Source organism: Barbus barbus, assembly GCF_936440315.1.
Source record: "Barbus barbus genome assembly, chromosome: 31".
Taxonomy (NCBI): Eukaryota; Metazoa; Chordata; class Actinopteri; order Cypriniformes; family Cyprinidae; genus Barbus; species Barbus barbus.
In genome coordinates this window covers 2,420,201-2,433,227 of record NC_136759.1, presented here as the reverse complement: position 1 = coordinate 2,433,227, position 13,027 = coordinate 2,420,201, and the positions used below count along the sequence as shown (strand labels likewise).

At 35.7% G+C, this 13,027-nt stretch overlaps 2 protein-coding genes across 4 annotated transcripts in view; one reads left to right on the top strand and one right to left on the bottom strand.

Annotated features, from left to right (window-relative positions):
* LOC306851007 (claudin-19-like) overlaps positions 1-13,027 on the top strand; it is a 564,676-nt gene that overhangs the window by 474,531 nt on the left and 77,118 nt on the right. The gene's annotated exons all lie outside the window — the stretch shown is intronic.
* Positions 5,665-13,027, bottom strand: part of LOC306851005 (fibroblast growth factor 12-like) — a gene marked incomplete at its 5' end in the record, with an annotated part of 44,661 nt that continues 37,298 nt past the window's right edge. For all 3 annotated transcript variants that reach the window (XM_079387012.1, XM_079387011.1, XM_079387010.1), the window contains 2 exons: positions 5,665-5,980; positions 8,141-8,339. In XM_079387012.1, the coding sequence (XP_079243138.1) occupies positions 5,850-5,980; positions 8,141-8,339 (330 nt within the window). In that variant the 3' untranslated portion in view covers positions 5,665-5,849. The remainder of the gene's footprint in view (positions 5,981-8,140; positions 8,340-13,027) is intronic.

Below are 13,027 nucleotides of genomic sequence, written 5' to 3'. Positions count from 1 at the left end.
AGCAAAACTACAACTCAACCTAGAAACTTAAACCAATCCAAAGTGCTACAAAATACTGTAATATATATGTGACCCTGGAGCACAAAACCAGTCATAAGGGTCAATTTTTCTAAATTGAGATGTATGCATCATCTGAAAGCTGAATAAATAATCTTTCCATTGATGTATGGTTTGTTATATTTGTCTGAGATACAACTATTTGAAAATCTGGAATCTGGTGCAAAAAAATCGAAATATTGAGAAAATCTCCTTTAAAGTTGTTCAAATGAAGTTCTTAGCAATGCATATTAATAATCAAAAATGACGTTTTGATATATTTACGGTAGGAAATTTACAAAATAACTTCATGGAACATGATCTTTACTTAATATCCTAATGATTTTTGGCATAAAAGAGAAATGTATAATTTTGACCCATGCAATATATTTTTGGTTATTGCTACAAATATACCCCAGCGACTTAAGACTGCTTTTGTGCTCCAGGGTCTCATATTTAAAGTTTTTAAATGATAATATTTTTTTTAAGTTTGTGGCAGTAAAATATATGAGTTGCCTTCCAATGTAAATAGACTACTACACTGTTTAAAATATTTAGTCATTTTTTTAAATTAGCCTAATTGTTTTATTCATTAAGGATGCATTAAACTGATCAAAAGTGACAAAGACATTTATAATGTAACAAAAGATTTCTATTTTTCTATTTCTGAAATTAATGTAATTAAAAAAAAGTTAAAGGATGCTGAAAATTAAGCTTTGTATTACAGGAATAAATTACGTTTTAAAATATATTCACATAGAAAACAGATCTTTTAAATTGTAATAATATTTGACATTATCATGTTTTACTGTAAAAATGAACAGGATGTGTTTATATCTAGATTTCAGACAGAGATGATGTCAGGGATCGTGAACACAACTCACCCTGCTGCGTTATTTATTCACCAAAACTAAAAATATCTTTCAAAAAGCCTCATGTTTCTGGAGAAAGCATGAAACCCTTGTGTGCCCGTACACACTGAACAGACTCTCCTAAAATAATAGGCAAAAAAGCTTTAATAAGCGGGTAAAATAAGCATTGAACACGTCATCATGTTTCTCAACAGCACCTTTAGAAATATATTTACTGAGAAAAATGATTATTTTACCGGCTGTATTTCTGTGAGAATTACGGTTGAACCTCTGATGTCACACGGACCATTTTAAGACGTCCTTACTACGTTTGATTGTGTTAGTATCCTTGCTGTCTATGGAGGGTCAGTAAGCTCTCGGATTTCATCAACAATATCTTAATTTGTGTTTTGAAGATGAAGGTCTTACGGGTTTAGACAGACATGAGGGTGGATAATTAATGACAGAATTTTCATTTTTGGGTGAACTATACCAGAATGTTATTGTGCACTGGTGTGAATGCAAATATAAATAATTGGTGTATTTTTTTTTTTTTAAGTTGCTTATGCCTTTTATTGAGATAGGACAGTAGAGAGACGACAGGGAAGTATGGGGTGGAGAGCAGGATTGGCAAAGCACCTCAAGACGGGAATCAAATTTGGGTCAATGCACTAACCAGGGCAGCGTTTCCCAAAAGCATCGTACGCTCAAGTAAATCGTAGACGCATTGAAACCAATGGAGCTATGACCAACTACAAGCAGGCTTACAATGCTTTTGGGAAACACAGCCCAGGAGGCAAGTGGCGCCGAAGGTGTAATTATGTTTGTTACCGTCAATCTTTCAAAGTCTGTGAGAATAAGTGAAGTTCACACTACAGCGATCAAGATAATGACAGAAGAAGGATGTCTTTGGATTCACTTTCAGAAAGTTTTGTTTTTACAGCTGTTGAACAATGCATTCAGTATACTGACAGCCAATCAGAATCAACGCCATACATTTTTAAAGGGACAGTACACCCAAAAATGAAAATTTGATGTTTATCTGTTTACCCCAAGGGCATCCAAGATATAGGTGACTTTGTTTCCTTTTTTAACTCAAACCGTTGCAGTCTGTCAATCATATAATGGCAGTCAATGGGACCCACAGCTTTGAGAGTAAAAAAAACATACACAGACAAAACCAAATTAAACCCTGCGGCTTGAGACGATACATTGAGGTCTTAAGACACGAAACAATCGGTCTGTGGAAAAAACTGAACAGTATTTCTATCATTTATTTTTACCGCAATGTCCAACTGTCCTGAGCGCGTTCACAACATCTGGTCTTAACACCTCAATGTATCGTCTTTGGGTCCCATTGACTGCCATGAGACTGAAACGGTTTGAGTTAAAAATCTTTGTTTGTGTTTTACTGAAGAAACAAGTCATGATAAACATCACATTTTCATTTTTGGGTGAACTGTCCCTATTAGCAGCAGATGGCAAAACGTAATCGTTTGGACGCTAACAGTTATCACTATAGTTATCATTTTTGATGTAAACTGGCCTTGAAAATAACCAGAAAGCTTCAGTAATCGTTCTAATTCTACAAGAATAGGGAAGTCTACACTACAACTATAATGACCAGGATGCAGGGAAACTACATTGTTGGAATAACTTAAAGAAGGATTTTCCATTTGATGAATGATTCAAAAAATCATTGACATAACCAATCAAAATACACCCTGCTTTAAAGAGACCGTGCGTTTAAAGAGGCAGAAGACAAAAATGCAGCGTGCACTTATAATAAAAAGCACATTATCTTGCGCTGGTGTGGACGCTAATATAGTTAGTCATCTTTATAGACATTGTTCTTGATGTAAACAGGCCTTCACTATGATAATATAAAAAGATTTTAAAAATCGTTCTAGTTCAATAAGGGAACACCACAGCTATGATGATAATGACATCGAAGGGATTTAGAAGAGAAAAACACACTGTAAAAGCAGTAATCGCTGACAAAAATATCAAACTGTCCTAATATTGAACTTTATTTCACTTTTGGCCAGCAGCAATGCAGATTATGAGGATTTGGAACCGATCGTGTGTATTTGTGCTGATGGCAGAAGAAACACTGAAACCAGACCCGAGTTTAATCTTTTTTTTATTATTATTATTATTTTTAGATGATATTTTCCTCCTGTGGCAGGTTTAATGCTTTATTCAGAACTCTTTTCATAATGAACGTGTTCAGAATTAAGGTGCAAACATCAGCAAACACAAAAGAACTTCCCAAGTCAGCAGAAGATCATTTCAGCATGGCAATAATCAGAACGTCTTCTATGAAAAACAGGCAGACATCTTTAGTGGTACGGTTCGTGACCTTTTGTTTTCTATCTCGTATCGCTAGTGGGACCCTGACCTTTGACCCCTCTTGTTGATGCTGGTGCAGCTCCACTAATGGAAGACTTCTCATAAACCAAGCCGACAGCTGATTGGCCTTTACGTTGATGGATCTGACCAATGAACAGGTCGATCACATTTAAAGGGGAAGGAACCTGGACTCCAGTAACCAATCAGAAACATACTGAGCTTGGCTGTGTTCAGAATGTCATCCCAGCATACTTCTGCAGTATATAGAATGCATACTGTACGCAGTATGCAAATGTTCTTATGCATGGCAGGAGCATTTACCTAAAGCTGAGCGGCTTATTTATACAGCGCTTTATACATCGTTTCAAAGCAGCTTCACGGTAACAAACAAGAAAATAACATTATTAAAGTGCCCCTATTATAGGTTATGAAAGGTTCATATTTTGGGAGTCCCCAACAACAGGTTGACATGCATGCAAGCTCAAAAAACACATACATTTTCTTATAATATGCATTTATTTTGACTCAAAGGATTTGCTCAACGATTAATTTTTCCAAACCCCTCCTTTGCATGACGCTAATCTGCATGATTGGTCGATTTCATTTAAAGCAGTGTTTGTGAGCTTTTACTGCTCCAAAAGCGGCACCTAGTGGCAAAAACTGAATTTGCATTTTCATTCAGACCAACGCAAAAATCAAGTTTTCCCAGGTCTGGGCGGGCAATATGCTAATGTTTCATGATGACATCAACATGAAACGGCTTGGGATTGGTTTTAAAAACGACTCGTTTCAATGATTCAGAGTCGACTCTTTCTTTTGAGAGACAATAACTTTCAGTTATATAACGGTGCACTTTCAGATTTAAAACTTTGCCGGATGTTTTCATTCGGTGTTACACACTGCATGAAGGGTCATTTTCTAAAATCTATAATAGAGGCACTTTAATGTTGCAAAATGCATCAATTATGAAACAAATTTCAGTAGACAACAGCGTCATTATTTAGTGATGCTAATTCAATCAAGTTCAATAGCAGTGTCAATCTTGCAAAGTTCAAGTAGAATACTATCCCACACTGCAATGCTTTCGACCTTCTATTTACAATGCAAAAAATGAACTACACTTTTTCTCATTATTTTAATGGATGTCTTACACAAAATTGGATTAAACATGCAAAACAACCGTATTTATTTCAGACATCTGCTGAATTACACATGCAACATAGTGAGAAAAAAAATGTAGTACACTATTGTTTGGAACATTTATCATTGCAAGCGTTTCACCTACTATTTTTAAAAAAGCTATTCGGCATCATTGAGTATATACTCTTCAGTAAGCAGTACGCTAGGACTCCATTCTGAACACAGTCTGTGTTTAACAAGGAGTGAAAAAAGAAAAAAAAACACAGAGTGAAGGAAAGCCAGGGCAGTATATTCTCTGGTTTTAAGTGGTTTAGTCCAGTTTATTTAGTCCAAGGGCAGTCTGTGCTTTTGGCAGGATAAAAAAACCCCGATCTCTCAGAGAGAACGGTTTAAAACAGGCGTACGGTGAAATGAGAGCAGATGCTGCCGTTTACTGAATGCAAAATCTCAGATTGTGACATCACCGTCCCTCCGCTTGATTTGAAGTACATTCAAAACACCACGGGAAAAAAGGTTTTCCTCGCTCTTTTCAAATAAAAGAGTTTGATGTGGATGTTCGTAACATTCGCTACGCTCAGAAATCGTCGTGATTATGACATCATGACCATAAGCTCATTAACATATCACCGCCCATATTTACACATCAACACCTATTCAGCGGCTCGCCCCAATCAACGACACCAGCATGCTGATGCTCACCAATCATAACAGTTCATTTACATAAACAAGTCTTAAAGGTACAGTAGCAAGCCTGTTTCAGAGACGGCGGAAAAGGACATTGTTGAACGTCGAGTAACATTATAAGAGGGGATTTAAAGTAAAATGCAACAGAAGTGGAATTTATGACAGTTCATACAGTGGAATGAGATGAAGCAGATCTGCTTCCGTTTCAGTCAGAGCCTTACAGCAGAGCAATTCCTGAACCCTCCAGCCAATCAGAGAGCAGTATTCACAAGGGCCTCCCCCTCCCACCCAGAATAAAAAAACAGAGCAATGATTGGAGAACACAATCGATGAGAACATTCAAGATTAATGAGGTGAGCGACGTATAGCGGTGAGTGAAAGTGCTTTTGGCATTCATAAAATCAACGTGTGATCATCGAACATGGCTTTAAAGCTCAGACTCCCGAAAGAAAACACCCTCACGCGTCTCCACGAGCACGTGACGCGAACAGACTCTTGCCGGACTTTGCATATAATGTAAAATCATGTCTTGATTTTCAGAGACTCCTAAAATATTTTCACAGGCAAGAATTCAGCTTTTTTTAAATACGTTTGTTTTTTTCATGTTACTTTAATTTTTGTTTCGGTTGATGTTTGTCGATGCTGAAGTTGCTGTTGTTTGTTCGGGTGTAAGAAAGCATTCAGCTCCAGGGGTCACCGTGTGTGTGTGTGTGTGTGTGTGTGTGTGTATGTGTGAGTGTGTGTGTGTACATTTACAGGTCAGTGTGTGTGTGTGTGTGTGTGTGGCTATGAGCCTTCATGATCAGTAGAGTCCTGGTTCAACTCTTTCCGGGTGCCCATAGTGGGAGTTCCTGAGTTTTTCCTGGACCGCTGCTTCTCGTCAATATCATGCAGCGACGGCTCCTTATACATACACACTGAGACAGAGAGACAAATACATACAAAACATCATTATTAAACAGCAGGGTTTTTGCAACTAGTGATGCATTAATACAGTGCAGTTCAAACAACTCAGAGAAAAAAAATTAATTTTGCATTATTTTGAATATAACTCGTGTGTGTGTGTGTGTGTGTGTGTGTCTGCGGCCCCCACAAGGGAAAAAATCTAAAAAATAGTAAATGATGTTTATCTGAAAGTGTAACAATGCAAAAAGGTTTTCTGTAAGGGGTAGGTATAGGGTTGGGGATAGAAAATGTTGTTTGGTCAGTATAAATGTAAAACGTGTGTGGAAAGTCCTCACAATTCACAGAAACAAAGGTGTGCATCTGTGTGTGTGTGTGTACACAATATGTTAAAAGAAATGATCATATGTCACATGTATTTGTGTGTAGTTCTGGGTTATGTAGTTGAAATAACATTTAATATATTTTATTAATATATTATTTAATATAATATATTAAATATTCAATTTTATTTAATTAATTCTACCTAAACACACACACACACATATATATATATATATATACAGTGGGTACGGAAAGTATTCAGACCCCCTTCAATTTTTCACTCTTTGTTATATTGCAGCCATTTGCTAAAATCATTTAAGTTCATTTTTTTCCTCATTAATGTACACACAGCACCCCATATTGACAGAAAAACACAGAATTGTTGACATTTTTGCAGATTTATTAAAAAAGAAAAACTGAAATATCACATGGTCCTAAGTATTCAGACCCTTTGCTCAGTATTTAGTAGAAGCACCCTTTTGATCGAATACAGCCATGAGTCTTTTTGGGAAAGATGCAACAAGCTTTTCACTCCTGGATTTGGGGATCCTCTGCCATTCTTCCTTGCAGATCCTCTCCAGTTCTGTCAGGTTGGATGGTAAACGTTGGTGGACAGCCATTTTTAGGTCTCTCCAGAGATGCTCAATTGGGTTTAAGTCAGGGCTCTGGCTGGGCCATTCAAGAACAGTCCCGGAGTTGTTGTGAAGCCACTCCTTCGTTATTTTAGCTGTGTGCTTAGGGTCATTGTCTTGTTGGAAGGTACACCTTCGGCCCAGTCTGAGGTCCTGAGCACTCTGGAGAAGGTTTTCGTCCAGGATATCCCTGTACTTGGCCGCATTCATCTTTCCCTCGATTGCAACCAGTCGTCCTGTCCCTGCAGCTGAAAAACACCCCCACAGCATGATGCTGCCACCACCATGCTTCACTGTTGGGACTGTATTGGACAGGTGATGAGCAGTGCCTGTTTTTCTCCACACATACCGCTTAGAATTAAGGCCAAAAGTTTCTATCTTGGTCTCATCAGACCAGAGAATCTTATTTCTCACCATCTTGTGGTCCTTCAGGTGTTTTTTTGTGTCTTGCACTGAGGAGAGGCTTCCGTCGGGCCACTCTGCCATAAAGCCCCGACTGGTGGAGGGCTGCAGTGATGGTTGACTTCCTACAACTTTCTCCCATCTCCCGACTGCATCTCTGGAGCTCAGCCACAGTGATCTTTGGGTTCTTCTTTACCTCTCTCACCAAGGCTCTTCTCCCCCGATAGCTCAGTTTGGCCGGACGGCCAGCCTAGGAAGGGTTCTGGTCGTCCCAAACGTCATCCATTTAAGGATTATGGAGGCCACTGTGCTCTTAGGAACCTTAAGTGCAGCAGAATTTTTTTTGTAACCTTGGCCAGATCTGTGCCTTGCCACAATTGTGTCTCTGAGCTCTTCAGGCAGTTCCTTTGACCTCATGATTCTCATTTGCTCTGACATGCACTGTGAGCTGTAAGGTCTTATATAGACAGGTGTGTGGCTTTCCTAATCAAGTCCAATCAGTATAATCAAACACAGCTGGACTCAAATGAAGGTGTAGAACCATCTCAAGGATGATCCAAAGAAATGGACAGCACCTGAGTTAAATATATGAGTGTCACAGCAAAGGGTCTGAATACTTAGGACCATGTGATATTTCACTTTTTTAATAAATCTGCAAAAATGTCAACAATTCTGTGTTTTTCTGTCAATATGGGGTGCTGTGTGTACATTAATGAGGGAAAAAAATGAACTTAAATGATTTTAGCAAATGGCTGCAATATAACAATTGTGTGTGTGTGTGTGTGTGTGTGCCCGTGCGTGCGTGCGTGCCCTCACCTTCAATGGGTCTGGGCACGAAGTGTGAACACGGTTTAGTTTTCTTGACCCGGTTTCCCTTCATGATGAGTCCTTCTTTATTGAGTCCGAGGAACCAGGCGCGTCCGCTCTCATGCTGGCGGTACACCGTGGACGAGTAGATCACATAATAATTCTCAAACACACTCTCCTTAAACTTACACTCCGCTGTGAACGCTTCCTACAGACAGACAGAAACAGAGAGAGATCGAGAGAGATGTTAAAACACAATTACAGCTCTCAGGTGTGTGTGTGTGTCTTTATAGAGTCTTTGTCCCAGTTTCTTTATAAAGTCTTTTGCATGCACAGGTTGAGAGGGTGGAGACGGCCGTCAACCAGAGCAGAAACCACCTCAGGTGAATACACACACGCACGCACACGCACACACACACACACACACAAACATCTGACACAATTAATGTTTTGTATATATAACATACAGTGGGGTATAAAAACCTGAGAGAACCAGTGAAAATGTTTATATTTTGCATTGGCAATTTATTAAATGTTTTTCACTACAAATTATATTATCAGCATAATATGAGTGAAATTTTAAACTGAAAAAAAATCCATATAATTTGAGAATGTGCATCTTATACTTCAAGTGGAAGCGAGAAAATTCTGAAATATTTACTTATCTTTACATCGTAATAGAGTCATTGTGTAAAACAAGGTTTTTGCCACATAAAATTCACTTTTTTCTATGCAGCATAATTTACACGTAATATGTAATATATACACACATATGTAATACATATTACATTTCCATTTATAAAATACTGTATATAGTCATTTTAAGTGAAATCAAACGTGAAAGCTATAAAAAAAATTGGAACAAAAATATGTATGTTTATGTAAGTGTAATACATTTTATGTCATGTACATTTATCCTAAAACCCATCAATAAATGTTAATAATGTAGAAGTAAATAAAAAAGATAGACATGCATTTAGAAATGTTCAGATTTTGTATAAACCGCATGTTGTTGACATATATGATTGCTGCATATATCATATAAAAATCATCGTATAGACAGTATTAACATATGTATACACAAATCTTACTATGGGGCTTTTATACATGTCATAAACTTATATCTACCCAGACAATGTACGCATGTGAAAATCATATTTTGGTAACATATGGCAATATCACTCTTGATATTGTGCATTGTGTGTCATATTAGGGCTGCACGATTATGATAAAAATCACAATTGTTGATTATCCCTTGAAATTGTAATTGTGATTTATTAATTACGATGATCACAATTTTCACTGAATGATGTTTATACCATTGTTTGAAGCAACTGCATGCATTTTTAGATGAAAATAAACAAGCTAAAAACACCCAAACTGAAAAACTTGTATTGCTTTTCTATAATATTAAGCCTCAAATGTTAGCTATACATTGGATTGGTTTCTTCTTTAAATGAAAAAACATTAAATAATAATGTAAAAATATGAATGGTATTATAAAGTTATACTAAAACTACAATTAAAATAATGGAAAAACCTTTAAGATAACCCTGTAGAGAGAAAAAAAACATCTTAAGCATGCAGAATAATTTAAGTGGACATTTAACGATTAATTGGCGCTTTATAGTTGTGATAAGAAATTTGAGTGTGTACAATAAAATGTCCAAGTATCATCAAGTTATGTTAATCAGATAATAGAGAAAAACTCTATTATAAAAAAATCCATAGCAAAATCTAAAGAGAACCCATAGCCAATCAGTCTTTGTTGTTTTAACGTCATGGCTGCAGCAATCAATGGTTCTACGTTTTAAAACTTTCTTTAATTCCAGGTATTTAAATCCATTTCCCATGTTTTTAATGCAATCTCAAACTTTTGAACCCTACTGTATATTACACACACACACACGCACACACGCACACACACACACACACACAGGGAGATGTGCGCTCTTTGCCATCTCAGCATCTCAAACCACTTTAGCAGATTAAACGTCACCACTAAATAACCGGTAGAAAAGCTCACACACACATACGACCCTGATCTACAACATCCAGACAATAAAACTGCTGAACACACTCAGTAAAACACAAATTACAACAACACCAATCTATTGGGGGATATTTGTGCGTTCACAAATCAATGGAAGGCAATTCACAAATATAAAGCATAAAACTCTCAAGCTTAATTAAAAATAAAATGAATTCAGTAAAAACATGAAAATGACAAATCTGTGATCACTTTAAGTTATCAAACGTAATGCGAGTGTTAATCTAGGAAAAAATATTTCATGCATATTAATCAAAATACATTTACAAATTTTACATTTTACAAAACAGATGTAGGAAACTTATTTAATGACAAATGAAAAGTTTTAATTTTGTGAAACTTGCATTCAATTGTCAATTTCAGACAAATATCACCCCTTGCCAAAATACATATAATGAGCACAGTTTTGTATAAGAGTTCAAATAAATATTGTTTTATCACAGCACTGCTGAATTCTTCATAAGCATCACTTAATATACCTGCATTATTACCATTATTACATTAATTCTACATATCGCATTACAATACTCACAAACACAAACATCGACTGTCACACTTTGGCAGACGTTCATTATCACACTAAAACTGAGTTAATTAACACTTTCTCACCCCAAAGATAGAACAACATCCAGAACAACTGATCTTGACACACACAGACATGTGTAATGTTACATAACACCAAATATGAACCTTCACTGATATGCATTTCTATAAGTTCGGTCTCTATGAGTCATATTGTATCAAAGATCAAGCTGCAAGATCATAATGATGATGCTGGCCTTTTCTCAGAAGTATATTCCCATTCAAATTTTCCAAAATGACTAGTTTTAAATCAAACCAGCTCTGAAATGAACTGAGCTTTTCATTCAAATTATTTGGCTTTTGTGTCTGTTTGAATTTCTAATTTAACACTTAAGCAGAATTTATTATGAACAAGCTTGAAATCACTTATATGATTGTTTTTTTCCCTATATTTTGTACTGATGTTGATATAAAATCTGCAAAAGAGTACAAGATTTATTTGTACTTGATTTTTGAATCTGTCTGGGTTTTGTGGCAGTTCGCATTTCCAATTCAACAATCAAGCACAATTTATTACAATTATGAACAAACTTGACAATGCACTTGTCTATAATTGTTTTTTGCCATATTTTGTGCTGATGTTGCGATAAAATGAGCACATTTCTGTGGAACAAATTTAAATATGGTAAAAATATGGTAAATGGAGACTACAAGAGTCTAACTGCTGAAAAATTAGCTGAAATATTTAATAGACAAAGAGAAAATGTGCACAACTTTGTGAAATAACAGCTATTTGAATTATGAATCAGTCTGGGTTTTGTGTCAGTTTGCATTTCCAATTCAACAATTAAGTATGATTTATTGTGAACAAACTTTAAATATGATTGTTTTTCCAATATTTTGTGCCGATGCTGATATAAAATCTGCAAAATTCTTTAAAATGAATTGAAATATGGTAAAAAATGAAATGGCGCTGAGAGCACAAGACTCTAATTTACTTAAAATGTTTAATAAGTGAACAGAAAATGTGCAGACCTTTGTAAAATGACTGAAAGCATCATCAAATTACCAGAAATATTTAATAAACGAACAGAAAAAGTGCTCAAAGCTATGAATTCAGATGCCCTTTCTTTCATGTACGCCTGGCTGGTGCTAAAATAGTTTTGCAATGGAGATTTGAAATGTCATTTTTACTTACAGTTGGGTCATGAGAGCGGCCCATGGTGCTGCCATGAGATTGAAAGTCTTTCACAGTGTTCACAGCAAACTGACAGCAGAGACGGCCATGTGTGTGTGTGTGTGTGTGTCTAAAACACAGTTACACTGCTTGCTCTCTTTGTGAACCAATGTAGTTCAGGAAATTTTAATAGAACAAGTCTGTGAATTATGAATGTAGGCAGGAGCAGAGACTCGCTCTCTCCATCACATGACTGCCGCTTCCAGAACCTTCCCGCTGTTGTGTTTTAGACTACATGAGAGAAAGCTAGCGTTACAATCCTTCTTCTGACTTGTATTTTCAGCTCTGAACACATCCAGAAACATAAAAGCTCAACACCACAAGAAACCACACAGGTATCACTACAACTTTTCTAAACACAAAGGCAAAATTTGAACTATTCTTTAGTTTTAAATCATTTTTACATTCAGTATTTCATACAATTTCCAACATTTCTCTAAATTAACAAAAACTTTATTAAACATTGTTTGCAAAAGCTGTTTTTACTGACTCTGACATTTAGAACAAATTGCATATTACTTAAGTTTACACTTTGTATTGCATCTATCAATATTTATACTGTGTAAACAAGATTTTATTTGTTTACACAATGCATACAGAATCTACTAATATAGATATAGCCTTATCATACTTGTAAATATGAAGGACAAAGCCTGCAAAAATTGAAAATAAATAATTGTATAAATATGGAAATAAATTAAAGAATAAAAATTAAGTTTAAAATAATAAAAAATAAAGTAAAAATAAATACAGAAATTAATAAATAAAGGAAAAATACACTGTAAAAAATGTCAGACCTCCCAAGTCAAAATTTCTAGTGACTGATTACATCTAAATTTTTCTATTGGCTCAACATATTATTTCTCATTGAGCCAATGTTAACAGACTGTTGCCACAATTGATACAATTCAGTTAGCAGAAATTCAATTGGGCCAATGGAAAAATTTAGATGTAATTATGTTGATATAAGTATGGTTGATTTAATTAAAAATGTATTGTATTTATTTTATCAAGTCATTTATTTCTTTATTTTCTTATTGTTACATTTAATGAATGAATGAATTAATTAATTATCATTAATAATCAT